The sequence below is a fragment of the Delphinus delphis genome, chromosome 8 (genome assembly GCF_949987515.2).
Source record: "Delphinus delphis chromosome 8, mDelDel1.2, whole genome shotgun sequence".
Classification (NCBI taxonomy): Eukaryota; Metazoa; Chordata; class Mammalia; order Artiodactyla; family Delphinidae; genus Delphinus; species Delphinus delphis.
The window spans coordinates 82,596,778-82,619,012 of record NC_082690.1 but is presented as its reverse complement, the minus strand read 5'-3'; the positions used below and the strand labels follow the sequence as shown (position 1 = coordinate 82,619,012).

The window sequence follows — 22,235 nt, the reverse complement described above, 5'->3', positions numbered from 1 at the left end:
TTGGAGGACATATCTCTTTGGTGTCCATCATTCAGCTCACTACATACAGTCAGCGGCACCAAACACTATAAGGAATAGCAGCTCTTAATAATGAGGAATGTAATGATAATGACTTGTTGATAGAGAAATCAGAGCATATTCCCACTGGTTCTCTTTAGACTACTGTCCTTACCTTGATGGGCTGTGTCATGCTAATACCCACATCAGTAACTTCACTCCTGCTATTGTCTTCACTTGAGGGATGCTTTGCTAGTCTTATCTTACCCATCTTTAACATTCAGCTCAAGTTTAACCTCCTCTACAAAGCCTACTAAATCAATTAGCAGTGATAGTAAAAGTATCTAACATATATTGAGTCCTTACTACTTGCCAGGCGTGGTACCAAGAGCATTAAGTTTCCTTTTGATACCCCCACTGTTCTTCCTTCCTTTGACTTGGTATAACATTTTTATCTGTACCACCATAAACACTATTTAATTATATACTATCAGATAAATTAATTGTAGGCTATGCCTCTAGCCTATATATAAATTCTTTATAATATACACTACTTATATACTGTTTTACTATATCACTACAACTGTGGCTAACATTCATTAGAATACTTACCAAGGGCCAGGAACTGAGTACTTACATTTTCTCTTTTAATCATCAAAGCAATTCCACAATGTGTGTACTTCCTTTATTCTCCTTTTTCAGATGAAGAAAATAAATTTTACAGCTAATTGTCCATGGTCAAGTGATGATCTATTATTGATGCATTCAGAATTTGAGCCAAAGCTGTCTGACTTCCGAGACCAGAAAAACTTGTATGTTATCTTATATATTTGCCACTGTATCATGTCAGGGCTGGTCTTGCCTTCCCAAGCACGTAGGTGGATTTGAAGCTTCTTAAGGCCATACTGGTGCTTTCTATGATGGTCTATTATGATGCTGAGCCCTTAGAATGAAAAAAATGTTTTTGGGCTTGTACTGGATGATTTAAAGAGTTCTTTAGCCAATAGCTATCATTTTGGTCCCATCAGCAATGCAGATGTAAACCAATTGAGAGACTCCAGTCAAAATAATACAAACTTCTCCCTCATCTCATCCCTTTCCCCCTTTTAAACTAGTCTTCATCAAAGATAGGGAGTCAAGGAAATCAGCATAAAGTGTTTTCCTTCTTGGTATTTTAACGGTCATTAAATGAGGTGCAATTAATAGCCTCAACCAGAGGCTGAGAATTGTTAGAGATAGACTCTGAACCCTGTGACAAAGCTCTCTGTGCTCTAGAAGGAGAGAATTACATGTTCGTTCAAGAATGTCTAGGACTGCTTTATTTGCTATTGTTAAACAGCAAAACCTTTTATCCTCCCAGAACCCAGTTCACATAAACAATGATCTGATAAGGTTTCTTTACCATTAATTTCACTCATTAAAAGGAAAAGAAGATGACAAGCTTTAAAAAAAATTTTTTCTCAAACTATTTTCAATCAGTTTTCTAGTTTATATCAGCTCAGCTGGAAAACCGCAGAATTATGGATTTTAACACAACAGAGACAAATGCCATTTAGTTTTCTCCAACTTTGATTTTGGTTTAATTTGTTGATATTCAGTTAATTATTTAAGGACAGCTAATTTCCTGTTTCCTTTACAATAGCAGATCTTTTTAAAGAAATAAATTCAAAATGTCCCTCTACTGTTAAAATTACCAAACTGATCTGGCAAATAAAAAAGTAAATCCTTGTGCTCTAGAAATGTTTACTTTGTCAGGTGGGTTTCAGAAATAAAAAAATGAACCATTTTCTAATGACATTCATTCAGTTCTAAATAGTAATGATAATAATTAACCATTGTTTATGAGTGCTCACCAGGTGAGAACCTGGTCTTAGAATTTTTCATTTTTAACCTATTTGCTCTTCACAACAGTTTTATGAAGAAGCCACTATTGTTATGCCCAATGAACTGATAAGAAAATTAAAAATCAGAGAAATTATGTAATTTCCCCAAAGTCATACAGCTAGTAAAAGATAGTCAGTATTTGACTCTACACAAAAAATGTAAAGTGTACTGTTAAATGCACTGCCCTCTCCAACAATAATTGCCAACACTTTGCTCTTCATGAGTAAACATTTTACAAAATTGACAATGTGACAATGATGAACCTTTTTTTTAAACATCTTTATTGGAGTGTAATTGCTTTACAATGGTGTGCTAGTTTCTGCTGTATAACAAAGTGAATCAGCTATACATATACATATATCCCCATATCTCCTCCTTCTTGCATCTCCCTCCCGCCCTCCCTATCCCACCCCTCTAGGTGGACACAAAGAACCAAGCTGATCTCCCTGTGCTATGCACAATGCTGAACTTTATCTGAGCCCTTTGCTCCTGGAAAGCAAATAATGGTTAAGAAATCTTCCTACCCTTAAATGACCACCCTGTGCTGGTGTATTTTGAGTTAAGACCCACTTGCCTCCTTCCCAAGGACTCCCATAAACTCCAGGATAACCTGCTTGCTTATTGGTCGCTAAAAAATCCCAGGCTCCCTCGTGTTCTTTGAGACATTCCTCATTTATGAATATTCTTCCTATTGTAATAGTTTATATAAAATAATCTTTTCTGCATTTGTCTTTCACAGTGTGGTACTGTAACTCTGATATGATGGCCTCACTTTTGGATCCCCGTTTACTCCACCCAGTAAAGGACTTTTGGAGCCCTTTGTCCTCTGCTCCTGGCTAGTGATTGGTGACCCAATGGTAAGTCCAACTCCTGTTCCTGTGCAATAGACTCGTGTCCATCGGTAGCACGGTAAGGATTTGATTTTGATTCTTTTTGAACACATGCCTGATTTCTGCTGCCAGCTTCTTTTGGTTTTGTGGTCTGACCATTTGGTGGTCTCTGTAAAGAAACTAATGGTTTATAAAGATCTTGTCTCTGTCAGGTGAAAGACGACAGAGACTCTGGGTTGTTAGTCTTGCCTGTTTGTCTGTTTGGAGTGCAAATCAATTAAGAACTTATACCCAGCGGGAAGAGAACAGTTCTTTGCATTTCTGTGTTTATGTTTGACCCATGACAGACATTTTAGAATTGAAGTCGTAAGCTTTCTCTCTTTCTGTGTATTTATGTGTTATTCAGAAAGGCCTTTACCAATCTCATTGTGTGAGTGTGTAATATTTCCTACCTCCAGATGGAACTACCAAATTTGATTCAACCTTAAAGAGCTCCTTAAGGCATTCTATTCTGATTGGCTTAGAGGTAAATTATTGCATATTTAAGTTGAATATTCCTAAAATTCCCAGGAATTAAGGAAGTTGAACTATTAAGATTTTCAATGTGCCAAATTTTAAAAGTATCCTTACAGAAACCAAATCAGAAATGTTTTATGATTTCAAGCTCAAATAATTTAGGTCAATCTTTGGCAAATAAGAATTGTTTGACATTTTTTGTTTAATAAAAACAGCTATGTTTTCTCTGATTTATCAGCATTGAGTATAATATACACATAGATTTTTATTCTATTTGCATATTACAGGGTAAGACTCACCTCCGTCTTTCCTCACGACCCCTGTAGGATTCTAGGATGAGTCCTTTGTTTATCTGCTTCTGCTTCTATAAAACCCCCAGCCCCCTTCCTTTTATTTGAGACTCTCCTCATTAATGAATAACCTCCACATTGTAGTGGCTCGAATAAATCGTCTCCTCAGTTGTCCTGTGCATTTTGTCTTTCACATAATTTGTCTCCTTCAGTTCGTACAACAACCTTATCAAGTATGTATCATTGTTCTCGCTTTGTGGTTGAGAACATTCCATTTAGAAAACTTAAGAAACCTAATCAAGGTCATACATCTAGTAATGGATGGAGGTTTGCTGGTTTTAGAGGCTATGCTCTTAACTTGTAATCTGTATATCACCATAAACGAGTCAGATTATTCTTTGCATATATCACATTCAACTTAGGAATGAAATATTCAATAACTTCCCATGAGTTAAAGAGGAGAATATAGTATATTTTTTCTTTAAGCTTGAAACTGGAGCCAAAGTTCATCATTTGATGGAGATGCTCTGTCTTGAGCAGGAAAATTAATAGTTATTAAACATATTATTAGTACAGGGACTCTGTTGAGCTATGTTTGAGGCACGTGACTAGACCACTAACTACATATACATTAGTGGTGGCCGAAGATTGTATGAACCAGAGCTGTCTTGAAAGGCTGCACCAAATACTTTGGTCCCAGGTAGAAGAAACCATCTCAGATTATCACATGTCAAGCCCACTCTTCTGTAAGTTGATTTTAAATTTTGGCAATTATTTAATATTATTTTAATTGTTTATAAAGTTTGGTATATCACCCCTGTTAAGAAACACCCAATTCTCTTGCATTTTTCAGTAAGTCTCTTGCTGTACACTTTGCGGCTTTCTCACTTAAATATTTCTGCAACATATTCCTATAACTTTTAAGCTCTAGTTTAGTCTCCTTTTTTTAAAATTTTTTCTCCTGAGTGAACCTGAAGAAATAAAACACTAAGCAGTCAAGATATTATTTAGAAGAGTTGTCTTTACATTTTTGGCAATGTAGTATTCGAAAATAATTGCTGGAACGCTCTGCCTCTTAGAAATGACTCTCTTGATGCTTTTAACTAACACAGGAGAATATGCACGTATGAATCTATTCTAAGAATAAAGCAATTGTCTATTGCTTTCAATATTGTCCTAAAAATAACTTTAATTTGGATCCAGTCAATTTTATCACACTCTTATTCAAATTATCTGTCTTTAAGTATGGAAGATTTAGTGCACCTAGTAAAAACGTCAGGAAACATTCCGTAATGCCTTAAAGAAACCTGCTATTGTTTAGAAAACCGCACGAACAATTCCCATCTGCAAATGGTTATTCATTACATAGTTATTTTTAGATTTTTTTTTGGCTGCATCGCTCACAGTAGCCTCTGGGTGTATTTGCAGAGTTTAATAATTAGCTTTCCCATTATAGCTTACACACAACATAGAAGACAACATAAACACAGGATGCATTCACATATGTCAGCACATATTCACATGCAGACGAATAAACAGGTGAGGATATCTTTCATCCAGAGTTTATCAGCCAAAAATGTGATTATTTAATAATACCTTAAAAGCCAAGACTCTTAAGTACTTGACAGTAATCAAGGAGCTATTTCTTTGTTCAGGGATTATGTTTTGTTTCCGGGCCATGCCTGTGTGCCTATAAGCTTTTCAGGAGGCTATGAAATGTCTACACTCTTAAAATTAACCCTGAAATACAGAAAAAACTTAAAATACTGCAAAATTTCCATGTAATACTGTCCACTAGTCAGCTGCAACTCAACTGTAAAATAGATTGCATAATCTCTAACGTGGAATGTGTAAGCATTTAAAGTATGCTAGATATGATGCCGGGAAGATCCTCTATAAGTAAGAATAGCAAGGGTTTCCCAAGATCTTAAAACAACCCAACATGTTGCTATTAGAATTAGTGAGCTGGACTTACTTGTATTGGCCCCTGTTCAGAAAATTTCTTTCTAGCTACAGACTCAGGTGAGTGAACTTCCCTTTAGGACATTGGTGGCTTGACCAGTTAATCTGGTAATTTGTGACTTGATTGGCTTGGTTAAAGAGTTGAGCTAAATTGATCAGATTCCTCCTTTTAGATATTGTAGAGCATGTGAAGGACCTTTAAACTGAAAGACTGTGTAACAATGGGGCTAACTCAACCATTGTGGGGCCACATGTATGGAGACATTATGGGAAAGCAGACTCATTACTGAGAAAGAGTTCTTCAGCTCTTTTGTGGACTCCTGTAAGATCTGACAATAACCTTACTGTAAGCCGACTGTTTATCAGCTAGCTTGAATTGCTTTCTATTCCTTGCTATGAAAAGAACTGTTAACAAAACAGAAGTCGTAACAGAGACAGCACATCGTGCCTTTTAGAGAATAGGCAGCGCTAGACCAGGGAGAGAAATCTGGGAACTACATTTACAACTCAGGACACCTGGGGATAGCAATCATCACCTCTTACGTACATGTGAGCGGTTTTCTGAGGTAGAGCTGTGAACTCTTCCCTCTGCCCAGGACTACCTCTCTAAGCCCCTAGGAAGGCTCCTTCCTATCTATTCTCAGATACTCACAAGAGTGACTAAGCCTGAAACTGGGGTCTGAGAAAGGAAGGAGGGAGATGCACTTCCATGACCCCAACTTAAAATGATGAGGTGGTGGTATGTAGAATTAAATCGCATTAGGACTCTGGTGCTTTAGATTCTGTCTGTTCACTAGACTCCTTATGGGAAGGCCTTTGCTTTCTAGCTACCCTTGTCTGACAATTTCAATTTTTAGACCACATCTGTTCAGACCTCTTCTAACAGTTTTTCTTTTCTCTGCCCTAAATCTTCACATGGCAAGCTTTCTTGTCATGTAGGCCTCAGTTCAAATGTCACTTTCTCTGTAGTTAGCCAACTGAAGTTGAAAACCTTTTTCCTGACACTCTATTACTTTATATTATTTTCCTCATAACAGTTAATGTTGTGTGAAATAACTTTGCTTATCTTTTTTTAAAAAATCAAATTAACTTTTGGCTGTGTTGGGTCTTCATTGCTGCACACAGGCTTTCTCTAGTTGTGGTGAGCCTGGGCTACTCTTCATTGCAGTGTGCAGGCTTCTCATTGTGGCGGCTTCTCTTGTTGCAGAGCACGGGCTCTAGGCGCGAGGGCTTCAGTTGTTGTGGCACGCAGGCTCAGTAGCTATGGCTCGTGGGCTCTAGAGTGCAGGCTCAGTAGTTGCTCTGCAGCATGTAAGATCTTCCCAGGCCAGGGCTCGAACCCATGTCCCCTGCATTGGCAGGTGGATTCTTAACCACTGCACCACCAGGGAAGTCCTGCTTATCTTTTTAAGAGCAGGGGCTTTGTCTTTGTTTATCGCTACTGCTTCGTGCTTAGACTGATGCCTGAGGTAAAAGAGGTGCTCAGTAAAATTTTGTTGAATTAATGAACAGTTAATACTGTTAACAACATTCAGGATATTCAAGCTAATGTCATCTATAGCCATTTTACAAGAAAAACTGCCCAAAATTCCAAATTGGTTTAGAGTGAGTTTTAGATTATGAAGCCCTAATAAAATTTTACTACCATGTTAACAACTGGCAAATTGATTACAAATCTTTCCATTCCTTGAAAGAAAACCTGTAAGGATCATTTCTTACAGGTACTTAACTTACAATACTCAATGTGTTGCTGAGTTTCAGGTACCAGTTTCTAATATCATAGTGAAGTTTGCTAGGAAAGACAGGTTAAATATCTGTTATCAAGTTTTGATGATGTCTTAATCAGTTAAGGCTGCCATAAAAAAAATACCATAGACTGGGTGGCTTAAACAACAGGAGTTTATTTTCTTACAGTCTGGATGCTGGAAAGCCTAAGATCAAGGTGCTGGCAAGGTAGGTTTCATTCTGAGGCCTCTTCTCAGGGCTTGTAGGCAGCCACCATCTTTCTGAGAGAGTGAGAGAGAAAGAGACATTAGTATCTCTCTCTGATGTTTCTTTCTTATAAGGACACCAATCCCCTCATGAAGGCCCCATCCTTATGACCTCATCTAACTCTGATTACTTCCCAAAGGTCCCATCTCCAAACACCATCACATTGGAGTTTACAGCTTGAACATATGAATTTGGGGGGCGGGGAGGTGCACAAACATTCAGTCCATAGCAGATGATTATTACTTTAAAATAATGTCTTCTATTTATGTTGTATTTTTATGGTTGTAGAACAGTTTTCTTACATTTTCTTATGTGATCTACACTCATGATCTTGTAAAAGAGGACTGATAGTACAGTTCCCCTTTTTATAGATAAGGAAACTGAAATTCACAAGGGTTAAGTGTCTTGCAGGAGGTTCTGCAACCAGGAAGCTGGAGAGACAATCTTATAACCCCAGCATCTGATCTCTGCTCCAGCCCTGCAAGCAGTCCAAGAGTAATTGCTTTAGTCAAATGTTTATTTCCCCCCCACCCCCAGGGCTACTGTAAATCATTAGAATTTCATTGTAATTTACTTTCAAGTTCAAATCTATATATGAATTCAGAAAAGGACTCATTCTGGAAAACCATCTAAAGAAGACTGTCAGTTTTTGTACTCCTGTGTGAACTTTGGGGCTGTCAGCCTATGTTCTCTGTGTTTATTCAGAATAAGAGCTGATTTGTGAGGTTGACTGAGAGATAAATTAGAGGGGCTTCTAGTGTATAAAAAACCTGATAGCTGATGTGTTGTTCTCAGCAACCAGTGATGAGAAACCATAAGTTAACAACCTAGACACTCATACTCTCAGCTTTGTTTGTTTGTGCTTTTGGTTCTAAAATACAGTTGACCTTTGAACAACATGGGTTTGAATTGTGCAGGTTCACTTACTCAAGAATTTTTTTCCAATACGCTGTAGTTGGTTGGTTGAATTCACGAAAGCTCAACTGCAGAGAGGGAGGAATGACTATAAATTATACTGGGATTTTTGACTGTGCAGAGGGTTGGCGCCCCAACCCTTGCGTCTTTCAAGGGTCGACTGTATATCAGTTGGCTAATCCCCAGAATTGTGTTTCTCTCTTAGCCAGGAGTGGAGAAAAGTGAGCACAGAGCAGACATAATTTGGGGTATATTTCTTAACTGATCTGTACCTACTACAGATTTCTTCTACATGAGAGCATCCTTCCTACAACTGTGGCCCTTGTTTTGGAAAGCATGTGCTGGACAAAGTCTTTATAGTACTTAACCAAATCAGAAGTAATGTTGGTCTGATGAAGGAGAGATGGTCAGGGCTGTGATGGGTGTTGGCAGCCTGGAGGAGGCATTAACATTCTTAGGCTTTAGAGCAAAGGCCTGTTTTAAGCCTTGGTGATGTCTGTTCTAGGGTGTGAAAGGTACTGATCACAATCAAAATGGGGAAGATGGCAAAGCAGCCAACTCTTGAAAGAGTAGAATCCAGCCTGTACCATGGTCATTGACCATATTTAAAGGGACCTTCAGAGTCTGGAACACATTGCTGGCAGGAAGTATACCATGACCTCTTATTTTTATAAAAAGGCCCACATTTACTTATACGGGAAAAGCTCCTTGACATAAATTATTAGGAGTTAATATGGAAGGCACAGTGGTGGTAATGTCTGTAGGGACTGAAAACTACTCCATACCTAAACCTTCTTCTATTCATCTCTGCCCCAAGTTTGCCCCTGATTGATTGGTGCCCGCACACAAGGATGTGGGTGATTTTTATCTGCAGCAAGGTGGATATTTCATTTTAAGTGAGTCTCCATAACTGCTGTATATTCTAACCACATATAAGGAAAGCGTAACAAAGAGCTAAAAGAATGAATCCACTTCACCTTGTTATAATGTACAGTTGGCCCTCAGGACCCACTGGTTCTGCATCCATGCAGTCAACCAACCAATCTGTGGAAGCAGAACCCGCAGATACGGAGGGCTGACCATACTATGCCATTTTTATATTCATGGCTTTGAGTAACTTCAGATTTTGGTATCCACAGGGGATCCTGGACCAGAGGAACTACTGGATCTGACAGGGTGGATCTCAATAGCAGTGTCACCCCACATTGGTAGATTACTATTAGAGATGCGGTACATTGCAAATTCTGAGTTACTTCAGTTAACGGACATTTCTGATTGATCTGCATTCAGAAATCTAAATCTGAGATGATTTAAGGTTCTGCCGACTCAATTTCACTCACTTAGTTTCTCAGATGCATTCGTAGATGGAGGAGAAAGATGTCATTGTAACCAAGAAGCCTGCAAGTGCCTGCAACTCAGTCTATTTAGTGGATGCTGCAGCTGCCTATCTGCGTTTGCCCAGGGGAGTGTGTCATGCGTGTGAACCACATCTGTCCTGTGTGTAGAGGTGGAAAAAGGGTTGAGAATCCTTTCATGCAGTGTTTTGTCATAGACCGTAGTTCAGACTCCTGAGCGTGGCCTATCTAAGTCCACAATCACTGCTTCCCATTCCCATTCCATGTCGGATCCTCTGCTTCTCTTTGATTATTCTTACACTCATTCTTGCCATTCTTATTCAGTAAGCCTTTGACCCGTGGCTCCTTCTGGCTTGAGGACCTTTCTAACCTCAGTTAACGCTGCTTCTCTCTGCTCCTCGTGTGACTTCTATCAGACCCTAACCGCATGGGTGTGTTGATGCATCTCTCACCCCCTAGACCGCAGGTGTCCATCCAGGGCAGAGAGTAGCTGTCTTACTCCCCACTGTACCTACACAGAGCCGTGGTCAGAGAGTCAGGAAGTGAGTGGTTAGTCTTTCTCTCCAGGATTGATGTTTCCTCATTTAATGAGAAGTGATTATGCTGTTCTGAGGTCTTAAGACCTGACTAGTACTGGTATGCATAAAACGGAATGCAAGGTGGTGTGGCGAAAGGTCACTGAAAAATCCATCTACCAGGAAAAGCTAGCTGAGTGACTCACATTTCATAAGGAATTATGGGCTGCTCAGAACATCTGCATCCATCCATTAGGGAATGGGAAGCACGGAATCAAGTGCCCCAGAACTCTTTCCCCCTCACATCCCTTCAGAACTTTAAAAGGCCGATAGCTGGGAGTCTGGGGTAAGCAGGTATAAGCAATCTTCTCTGGGTTTTCTCCCAACATGTTCACTGAGCTTTCTTGGCAAATGGAAGCCTCTTCCATTATTCATTCATTTTAGTACATTCTTATCGAAAGCCTGCTCTGGGTCAGGTATTGCGCTGGTTGCTCGGGATACACTGCCTGTATTCAGGGAGGTGTTGTGGGCTTCTGGGGGACAGAGAGGTGAAGTAAACAGAACGCTGCAATTCACTGGAGACCATGGTCCCCAAAGAGAACAAAAACATTTATAATGGACTTAGTTTGTATCCCACAGGGCCTTCTATCTGCTTTGTACAAAGGAAGATCTGCTGCCCTTTGCCCTTTTCTATATAAGTGTAAGCTTCGTAGCGTGGTCTGGAATATTTGTATTACCACTGAGAGAATTCAAAGCCAGGGAGAAATTATGTGTGGTATTAGGTATATTTGGGTGTAGGGTGCTTGAAGAATTTTGACTAGTTGATGATTAAGAAAGGCAAGAAAATAATTTTTTCCTCTCCAGAGAAAACAGTTTGAAACTGAGACAAGGTAGATTTTTGTTGATCACAGCAAAGAATCTTTCTGCTACTGTTTATCTGTGGGACTTTCTAGGAATCCTTAAGAGAATTTCAGGAAGAGAAATGGAATGTTTCTTGTTTGCTTTATAAAGAAATTCTTTTAAAGTTCAAAGAGGTCTGTGTGTGTGTGTGTGTGTGTGTGTGTGTGTGTGTGTGTGTGTGTGTGTTGGGAATGGGGGGAAGCCTGAGTGAGGAGCATGCTCTTCCCAATTGGGGGCCGCCTACCTCTCAGGTTTCAGTTATTCCGTCCACGCCAGTGCCACATGCCCATGTATTCTTTATGGCAGCCACTCCAATTCTCACATTCCTCAGAAACATTTCTCCTTTCTTTGTCAATCCTTGCTTGCTTCCCCCAAATTAGATGCTACTCCATTCATTGCATCCCAGGAACACGTTTCTCATACCTCCATCAAAGCACATACCCCCTTGTTTCCTAAACTGCCTCTGTATCTGTAACAGCCAGTAGTTTGTGAGGACAGATGGGCATTAGACCACGCGGCATTATCATCACTAGCATGGGGATTGTCCACATTGCTGAGTCAGCTGTTAAAGGCCCAGTTCTGCTAAATAATTAGCTATGTAACTTTGGGGCAAGTTCATTAACCATCATAAGCCTCAATTTCCTTCTCTATAAAATAGTGATAATAATAATCCCTATCACATAAAGTGTTTTATTTATGCAGATAAAATTAAACAATATGTATGCAAAGTATTTAGCAGAGAGCCAGAGAGCCGCTAGGTGGGCACTCAAAAGAGTGTTACCAGCCTTGATCAAGTTCTCAGTAACTATATCTTGTATGACCTGAATGAACATCTTCATGAAAGTGGTTTTTCCTCAGCTGTGTTCTTGCTGTGGTGCTTTAGTTATTCAGATTCCTGATACCTAAGAAGTGTAAATATTTATAGAGACCTCAGGCATTTTAAACTTTAAAATTCTCTGGGCTGTGATAGGAACAAACAGTAAATGGAAGCATATTATGGAAGCATAATTCATAAAGTTTTAACATGACCCAATTAAAATGTCCAAGCTTCAATATACCTGTCTTTTGTGTATCATTCCATCTCAGTTTTCATCTCCCTGAAAGTATTTCCACAGTTGCTTCCAACTGATCTCACAAATTGCTTTTGGGAAACTAGTCCCAAGATCCTGTGCTCTCAGCCCTGCCTTCTACCATCCCAAGAAACATCCTTCTGATGAGACAACAATAAACTCAACCATCTGCTTTTGGCATGTATGAAACTGCACAGTGACTACTACACATTGTGGCAGTACAGAAGGGATCTGGGGCCAGTACATGGGATGTTTTTTACTTTTGGAGAAATCCACTCTCCCTACTTTCAGAAATGGATTATAGTGGGGCATGAATTGAGACAGAGCCTCTCTAGAGCTGGTGTGGATGCCATCTTTCTCTCAGTTCCTCCACCTGCAGTTGAGGCCAGAGGATCACAGATAAATTCATTCAGGACAAAGGTTCTAACTTTTGTCACTAACTGGAAGAAGTTAGGAAAACCAGACCCCATGTCAGTTTAATTTTTTTTTCCTTTTCACCGATTACAATGCAATTTTTTTAGTTATTTAAAAAGATCCCTCCCCCCCCCCCAAAAAAAAATCAAACAGGAACGAAAATCGGCCCTCCTGTTGTCCTTCGCCAAGCCAGCAGCGGTTAGGTGAGTGAGCACCGGGCATATCTATAATTCAGCTCGGGAATATTTCTCTTAATAATTAATAGAGCACCACAAAAGGAGGAGGCCCAACAGGGCCCTCGAACAAAGCTGCCAGCTGAGGACGACAGTGGCTGCCTTGGCGCCAACTGACCCCCCCAAGGTCGAGTTTGCTCCAGCAGTCCGGGCGCACGCCGCCGCTGCCTGCTTGACCCATCAGAGAGGGAGCCGGGAGAGGTGCCCGGAGCCCCGTCGCCACCTGAGCTCTCTCTCTCTGTGTGTCTGTGTAAATTCTGACTTCCCACTTCTTTTGGCATATTTGTGAGAATTGCATATTTACATCGATGTCCAGGGGCATTTCACACGCCAGCCAGCTAATAAGCAATCCGAGAGTCCACCGGCGTGAGGACGCCGCTGCTAGCGCACTCGCCTGCCCACGGCGCGGGGGGTGGGGGTGGGGCTTGGGGAAGTGCGGTTTTTGTTGTTTTATGGAGGTGGGTGGCATTGGAGATCCGACCACTACGTTAGAGACCTCCCGGGAGCCAAACCTCTTGCCAAATCGTATTTCTTTTTGGAGCAACAGGTTCGCCGAGGGCTCCTCCCACTCTTCCAAAGCCCCCCGCCCCCGGGGCGGACTTGCAACCTGCTCCTAGCGCCCCGACTCTCTCCTAACTCGGACCTTAGCCTCCCTGCGCAGCCCTTAGCCTGGGCCCGATTCCAATTTCAGTAATCCTTCCCTCTCAGGGGTCGGACACCTGCGTAAAGTCGGTCTCCTCCTCTCCTGGGAGTCCCGACCCCCGACTTGAGGCCGGCAAACTCTCTCTCTACAAGGGAGGCGGAGGCCGAGGGGCCTGGGCGCGCTAGCAGACGACTAGAGAGCTCCGGGCTGGCGGCCTCGCAGAGATGCACCCGGGCTCCCAAACCCACAAACCCGTTATGGTGCCGGGGCTGGTGGGTGGGGTGCCAGGGGAGATGCAGAGAAAGCGGGTCGGGGAGAGGAGAAGACGCCCAGAAGCACCCTGCGGTCGAGACTGGACCTGCCGTCGAAGTCACCCCTTCCAGCCTCTCTTGGCGTTCCTGCTCTGCCGTCGGGACCCCATTTCAGCTCTCCAAAGGGGACACCTCTCTCTCCGGGATTAGCTCCTCGCCTCTGGGGGCGCAAGCCAGGGGATCCTGGAATGGTTCCCACTGGCTCCCCGGAGCCTCGTTGTCGGGGGGCCGCAGCCGGGGGGCTGGCAGTCGCGGCGTCGTGACTGCGCCCGCCTCGCCGCGCCGGGAGGCGCCCCCGGTGACCGCCGTGAACGCCACACCCTCGGACGGCCCTGGCCCCGCCCCCGGCCGGCGCGCGCTCCCGGCCAGGGGAGGCGTGTGCTGCTTCTGCAGCCAGCGAGAGAGGGAGAGGGAAGGATATTGGAGGAATTCGGGATTAACAAGTGATCGCTGCTGTCTAGGATTTTGTTTCTTTTTCTGGGGAACCTTGACTTTCTTCCCCTGTCGAGCCCTTCTGTGCTGAACTCCCGAGGAACCAGGAGTCTTGGGGTCCTCCGTGGGGCAGCCCCGATCCCCACCCCCGGGCTCCAGCAGCGAGGATTCTGTGCACTCCCGCTGGCCAGGCAATAGAACTTGTTCCGTGGATATCTTGGAGCCTCCACCTGCCACACCGGAGTGATTCCTTCCACCCCCAAGATCATTCTTCCCCTCCTCCAGCTGTTGCAGCTTGAGGGGGGAAAAAAGCCAACCGGGAATTTTCTTTATTTTTATTTTGCACCCCGCCTGGGAATGGTAAGTATGATACCTCTCTTATCTTTCCTCTACTCTTTTGGCTGTTAAGAAACAGTGGACATTTGAGGGATAAATAATATCGAGAATGTGACAGAAGGGCATGAATGGAAGGCTGTTAAAAATAAACCAGGAGGTGGGAGAAGGGAGGTGCAGATGCTGTGCGGCTTTCCGGGGGGCCAAACAGTTGTTATTTTCCCAACCCAAGGGATGGGGTGCGTGCGCCCTGCTTAATGTGCCCGAGCGGGAACCTAGGTCTGGAGGCAAGGGCGCGATTAAAGATGTCGTTTCCCAACGAGGTGGGGTTTAGATTTAGCATCGTTTTGCCTCATCCCAGACTCACTGGTTCGGTTTCTTTGCGAACAGCTGGTGAACGGGTTTAAATTGCTGCTTCTCCCAACATTTGGGTTTGCGTGCATTTTCTGAGCATTTGAGCAACACATAGGGACTGTATAAATGGCGTGCGTTGAAGTGTATATTTCTCACGGTATTGGCCCTTGGAATTCTCTCTCTCAGTCTTCTCTTTCTCCTTTTCTCTCTCTGATAAGCTTCAGGTACCACCCTAAAACAGTTGCAGGAATTAGCACTGAGAGATGAAAACAGCCTTGTTGGAGGGGGGGTGAGGAGGGAGGGGCGGGATGCTTGGCTCTTGTTTGGGGGCACAGGGATTGGGGAATAGGTAGTCAGCAAAATCCTGTTAGTTGGTGGTGTTTAAAAGGAAGGGACATTACCCTGTGAAGGTCTCCCCCATAAAGTCTCCCGAGAGTTGACTCGAATAGATTCTCCTAACATGAATACCTTGAGTTGAGAAGGAAGAGAGATTTTAAACTAGTCTGATTTGCTGGTTGGATTTTTTCCTCTTTTTCTCTTTTTTTTTTCCTTCACTCTCTCCCTCCCTTTTTATATCCTCCTCCTCTTCTTCTAAGATCAGGGATAGTGAGGTAACTGGAAGCAAATTAGAAGGAATGTGATTTGCTTTTTGTACAGTGGGGGAGGGAGTTAAACCAAAATGAACAAACCCAAATAAATGAATAAGTAAATAAGTAAATAAGAAATTATTTGGTGTGAAGGGGGCAAGTCTAGCTCTCCTGAAGAGTTGATTGTGAATTAGAAGACCCTCTAACTGGTGACCTTCTGGGAGTCAGTTGGGTGGAAGAGGGGGTGTGCATAGTATACAAATTTACAGGCACTTTGGTTACACTGGGGCTTTATTTAAATAGTGTATTATAACTGCTTTGAGGGGTTGGGGAAGAAACTGAGCAAACTCTCAGGCAATTTGGCTTGTGTGAAAGTCTTTAAAGGATGTTGGCCTGACCCTCCACAGTGAAGACAGAGATTTGGAGACCTTGTGAGAGTGAACATTTCAGAGTATGAGATGATGTTAGGAGTCAGGCAAAGGAAGGGGATGTCATTCCCAAAACCCTCAGAGGTGTATTTTCTGGGTTTTGTGTCCCCAGTCAGGCTCACCTCTTGCCCTGGGAGAATGTGTATGATCACATTAGAATGTGTGATTGGGAAGACCTTTGCTTGCCACTTCCCTGCTTGTCACTTGATAAAACCCAGGTGTATTTAGGCTTCTAGGCTGACACAATTCAGCAAGGAGCAGCAGGTGGTCAAGCACTGGGTCCTGCTAATGGCTCCAAGTGCTTCCGGTAATAGAGGCTGGTAGGTGCCCTGAATTATGGCTGTCATTATCTTCCCCAGTTCTCTCGGCCACTCTCTGCATTCTTGGAAGTCCTGTTGGACAGAGTGAACGGAAGAAGCAAGAGGAGACAGGAGAAGCAAGATTGGGGCAGGAGCATTTACACGTCCTGGCAGAGGAGATGAGTTAGTTGGACCTACGGAGAGCAAACTAAGGAAGAAGAAAGGTCAGGAATACTAAGTGACAGTGGGACAGAGGAGGGCTGCAAGGAAGATGTGATCAGGAAGTGGCAGATTGGAAATAAACGGGGTGAGGTGGGGGAGGGAAGGAAAAGAGAGGGGAATTTGGGGGATGGGAACTATGGTTAAATTATAGGGAAGAAAGTATCATAGGCTGAAAACAAAGTGCACACAAACTGGGATTTGAACCATGAGGAGATAGTCCCTTGAGCAAAGTGTAGGAGGAAGCATCGAGGTGAACATGGGGAACTGCAAGGAGAGAAGATGATTATTAGAGAAATGGAAACTGGGATAAGCTCCTAGGCTGTGGGCAGTATGGAGTGTTCTGGAGTCAGGGGAACAGAAAAACAACAACAGGGACACGCTTCAGCGAGTCAGGGAGTGCCAACATAATACAGGCCATTGGTGAGTCTCAAAATGTCCTGGATGTCCTCACGTTCTGCCCTTCCCCCGCTTAGACAATGCTATGAGGACATACGCATTTGGGGGTGGGTAGATTGACCATAAAATGTTATTATGTTGTTAATAACCGCCAGCCTTTATTGATATTCCTCATGTACAAGGCACTGTGGTGTTCTGTCCACATCAGTTATCTCATTTATCCTCTCAAAAGTGGGATGGGGGGAGGTTGTATTATTATCTACACTTTGTAGATGAGGTGATTGAAGATTGTTTAAGTGGTCGAACCTGGATTAAAGAAAACTTTTTTCCGACTTCTCTAATCCTGAATCAAGACAGAGAGGGGTGGACGGCCACTAAATTCGAAATATTTGATGTGGAAATTTAAAAAAATGCCTTGAGATCCATGAATGACGGAAGCAGCTGTAAAGTGACAGCATTGTTATTGTGGAATGAAGAGAGTGACAGTGAGAATTAAGACCTGGCATTAGAGAAAAGGTGGATTGAAGGAAGAGCCATATGGGTCAAGAGTGGAGAGAGAAAATATAATTGAGTTGCCACCAAAGTAGACAGTGCTGAAATATATCCAAAGAAGAAGGAAAGAAGGATGTTTAGTGAGAAGGAGATTGAACAAGCTGCCCCATACTACTCCTTGGAAATTTATAGTCGCTTTGGTGCTTTATATAATGGCTTGCTTGCTTGAGGACAGGAGAAAAAAGTATATGTGAAGGAAACGCTCAGTTTGCTCTTTATTATTTGATTCTCCTTTTTATTCTTCTCCTATGCTTGTTTCCCCTCCTTTTTCAGGTGAAGTGGCTTCTTCTGCATGATTTTAGCTGAAGGATGCTCTGCATTTCCTTGATTTCTATGGAGACCTCAGAGCTGGGCTTGCCCCCACTGACACCTCATCTTGCACCTTCTCTACCTCCCAAGGTCTTTGCCTCTAAAGCTAGCTCGGCATTGCCCCTGGGTCCAGGAAGCCAGTGATGAATTTAAGGGGAAAGCCTGGAAAATCATCCTGATAGGCTTTGAGTGGCAATGTCTGGACATACTTCAAGTCACATGTTAACATGGGTCAAGCCATCACTAGAAGGCAAGTGCTAAGACTTAAAGGCTTATTTGCATTTTATTTAAATTTGCTGGACTGAGCTCTGGACAATTTCCATGGCAGAAAAATATATTCCATTTTCTAGGCACGACTGCTGGCTGTTGGATACTTGCTGCCTTTAAATCTCGCAGCATCAATACCACATTCTAGACGTTATTTCCCACTTTGAACATCCCCCCCCCAAATAAGTGTTTGGGAGACCCCAACATTTTCTGACTTAGGCTTGAAAGTGCCAGGCTGTTTCTCTGGAGGAACCAAGCTCTGGAGAGCAACACTGAATCCCTGGGAAGAGAGAGCATGGGGTGTGCTGATTTAAAAACAGAAAATGCAAAGTTGGACTGAAAATATCCTTAGTCTTCCAAGCAATCTGCTTAAAGGTTCCAAACTTACCTTAATTTGGTGAGAAAAGAAGCTGCCCTATTTTTCTTTCTCTTCTTCTTCTTCTCCTCCAACTGGAACCAGCCATTTCCCCCAAACCACCACCATGGAGGTTGCAATGGTGAGTGCGGAGAGCTCAGGGTGCAACAGTCACATGCCTTACGGTTATGCCGCGCAGGCCCGGGCCCGGGAGCGCGAGAGGCTGGCTCACTCGAGGGCGGCTGCGGCGGCTGCTGTCGCCGCGGCCACAGCTGCTGTGGAAGGCGGCGGGGGGTCTGGAGGGGGCGCCCACCATCACCACCACCACCAGCTGCGTGGGGCCTGCACCTCCCAAGACCCTCAGAGCGGCCGGGGAAGTAGGAGGAGGAGGCGACAGCGGCCCGAGAAGAAGAAAGTCCACCACCGGCAGAGCAGCTTCCCTCACTGCTCCGACCTGATGCCCAGTGGCTCCGAGGAGAAGATCCTGCGGGATCTGAGTGAGGAGGAGGAGGAAGAGGAGGAGGAGGAGGAGGAAGAGGAAGAAGAGGAGGCAGAGGAGGAGGAGGGAAGGTTTCGCTACAGCGAGGATGACCGCGGCGATGAGTGTTCCTACACCGACCTGCTGCCCCAGGACGATGCGGGCGGCGGTGGCGGCTACACCTCGGTCCGCTACAGCGACTGCTGCGAACGCGTGGTGATCAACGTCTCGGGCCTGCGCTTTGAGACCCAGATGAAAACCCTGGCCCAGTTCCCCGAGACTTTGCTGGGGGACCCTGAGAAGAGGACTCAGTATTTCGACCCTCTGCGTAACGAGTATTTTTTTGACAGGAACAGGCCTAGCTTTGATGCCATCTTATACTATTACCAGTCAGGGGGCCGCCTGAAGAGGCCCGTCAACGTCCCCTTTGATATCTTCACGGAGGAGGTCAAGTTCTACCAGTTGGGGGAGGAGGCCCTGCTCAAGTTTCGGGAGGATGAGGGCTTTGTGAGAGAGGAGGAGGACAGGGCCTTGCCGGAGAATGAATTTAAAAAGCAGGTTTGGCTGCTCTTTGAGTATCCGGAGAGCTCCAGTCCCGCGAGGGGCATAGCTATCGTCTCGGTCCTGGTCATCCTCATCTCCATCGTCATCTTCTGCCTGGAAACCTTGCCAGAATTTAGGGACGACAGGGATCTTATCACAGCACTGAGCACAGGCGGGCACAGTGGGTTGTTGAACGACACCTCGGCCCCCCACCCAGAGAACTCAGGGCACACGATATTCAACGACCCCTTCTTCATTGTGGAGACGGTCTGCATTGTGTGGTTCTCCTTTGAGTTTGTGGTTCGCTGCTTTGCTTGTCCCAGCCAAGCCCTCTTCTTCAAAAACATCATGAACATCATTGACATTGTCTCCATTTTGCCTTACTTCATCACGCTGGGCACGGATCTGGCCCAGCAGCAGGGGGGTGGCAACGGGCAGCAGCAGCAGGCCATGTCCTTCGCCATCCTCAGGATCATCCGTCTGGTCCGAGTATTCCGGATCTTCAAACTCTCCAGGCACTCCAAGGGCCTGCAGATCCTGGGCCACACCCTCCGAGCCAGCATGCGGGAACTGGGCCTTCTGATCTTTTTCCTCTTCATTGGGGTCATCCTCTTTTCCAGTGCTGTGTATTTCGCGGAGGCGGATGAACCGACTACCCATTTCCAAAGCATCCCAGATGCATTTTGGTGGGCCGTGGTGACCATGACAACTGTGGGCTACGGGGACATGAAGCCCATCACTGTGGGGGGCAAGATCGTAGGGTCTCTGTGTGCCATTGCAGGTGTCTTAACCATTGCTTTGCCAGTGCCAGTGATTGTCTCTAACTTTAACTATTTCTACCACAGAGAGACTGAAAATGAGGAACAGACACAGCTGACACAGAATGCAGTCAGTTGCCCGTACCTCCCTTCTAATTTGCTGAAGAAATTTCGGAGCTCTACTTCTTCTTCCCTGGGGGACAAGTCAGAGTATCTAGAGATGGAAGAAGGGGTTAAGGAATCTCTGTGTGCAAAGGAGAAGTGTCAGGGAAAGGGGGATGACAGTGAGACAGATAAAAACAACTGTTCTAATGCGAAGGCTGTGGAGACCGACGTGTGAATCTCCTTCGCCACCCGCCACTGCCCCTCCCCCCAATCCCAGCATCTCCAAATATATTTATGCATAGAGAGTGCAGTTATGAAAATGATATATGCAAATGAATCCAATGCATACAGTAGTACGCCATTTAATGGTTATACATGGCATAATTGTTACTAAACTTGTATTACATATCAAACAAATGATACATCTTGGAGAAGAGGGAGGCTTAAATAGGAGCAAATCTATCTTTATATTTTTTATTAGAATGCAAGAATTTTGCACATTAACTGGAGGAGGTGTTAAAAGTAAAGATGGTTCTGTGGAGAGAATGTGTATGTGTGTGTTTGTGTGTGTGTGAGTGCTGCGTGCGTGTGTGTATGTGTAAGTAAATTGTCAACGTTGTTAGTAATCGTGCAGTGATGGGAAAAGTTGGCATTTTGAAGTATTTACTATGTAAGACCTAATGAATTTGAGCTGTCATTTATCAGTGCTTTAATAGCATTTCATGTCTTTGGATTCCATAGCTGTTGTTTTTTAAAAATTGTAAGAATTACTATGTAGAAAAAAAAGAAAGTGGATTATTTAATAGACGATAGGTTACAGTTTTATCTTGGATTTAATTAAAGTTTATTTTTAACTGGAAATTAACTTTTAAAAAGGCTGCAGGGGCCTTTAGAAATTGATTATATTTTATTATTAATTTTGGGGAGATGTGACAGCAAATGCCTAACAATGATGGAAGAAATGAAATCAGAGAAAATGTAACAAGTTTTGCTCACAGATAACAGAACTGGAATTTTCTTTCTTTTTTTTTTTTTCCTTTTCCTTTGCACTACTTTATATGCTGGAGATTGAGAGAGACTTCATACTGTGAATGTTTACTAATGTAACAGTTCAATGACAATCATTGGAAGAATGATTTCTTAGTCTTATTTTATTGTTCTCTCATTTTCTTTGTGTGAGAAGAATGGCCACAGAGATAACAGCACATGATTCCCTTCTCTTCTTAAATCTAAATAACTGATCTGCAAAGGGACTATGAAGTCAAATTTAGCAACTGAATCTTTTGAAATTGCTCTGTTACAATGATGCTTCTGAAACCATACTATTTTAAATATTCTTCTGCCTTTAAATCCAGAATAATTTAACCAAAGTTAATGCATGCACTGAAAGAATTCTTGAAGAATTAAGACGCCCAGCAGCTACAGTGATTATGGCTTAAGAGCTTTCTATTAAATGTGCAACATAAATTCTAGATTTATTAAGTTTATTTATTTGTGTAGCGACATAAGTGCAGAATGTGGGGATTCACCTCAGAATTTAGCATTCTATTTGCTAAAATTGATATAAGAAAGAATTGTGTCAAAACATTTGGCTTCCACATCACCATCATTATCATTTTTATTAAAGGAATTAGTGACACATGTAACTGCATTTAACGCACGACAAGATGTTCTAGAATGTGAGGTAACAGCTAGTGATCCAACTTACACTGTTAAGTCATAATGAGATGTAGGTCAGCAAACTCAGAATACATAAGAGGCCTTATTCTCCAATATTTCAACTTCTTTATGAAGTTGTTGTTCTGAAGTCTGGGGGAAAATGCTATGTAGGGTATCTCAGCACGTAATGAACTCTGACAACTGCGAACTTTAAAAAAAAAAAAAAAGGGCTAGAATCGCTTTACTCAAGCCTTTTAATCCCAGGCCATCATTTGATAATAATATAAATCTTACCTCTCCTTGAATGATATTTAAAATTCAAAGTAAATTC

At 43.2% G+C, this 22,235-nt stretch overlaps 2 protein-coding genes across 2 annotated transcripts in view; one reads left to right on the top strand and one right to left on the bottom strand.

The window, feature by feature from the left end:
* FSHB (follicle stimulating hormone subunit beta) overlaps positions 1 to 190 on the bottom strand; it is a 132,517-nt gene extending 132,327 nt beyond the window's left edge. The window contains exon 1 of the mRNA XM_060019693.1: positions 173 to 190. Coding sequence (XP_059875676.1) covers positions 173 to 190 — 18 coding nt within the window. The remainder of the gene's footprint in view (positions 1 to 172) is intronic.
* An 18,298-nt stretch (positions 191 to 18,488) lies between these two features.
* KCNA4 (potassium voltage-gated channel subfamily A member 4) lies at positions 18,489 to 21,698 on the top strand. Its single transcript, XM_060017363.1, has one exon. It carries the CDS (start codon positions 18,489 to 18,491, stop codon positions 20,478 to 20,480), a length of 1,992 nt encoding a protein of 663 aa, XP_059873346.1. The 3' UTR covers positions 20,481 to 21,698.
* Positions 21,699 to 22,235: the final 537 nt, after the last annotated feature.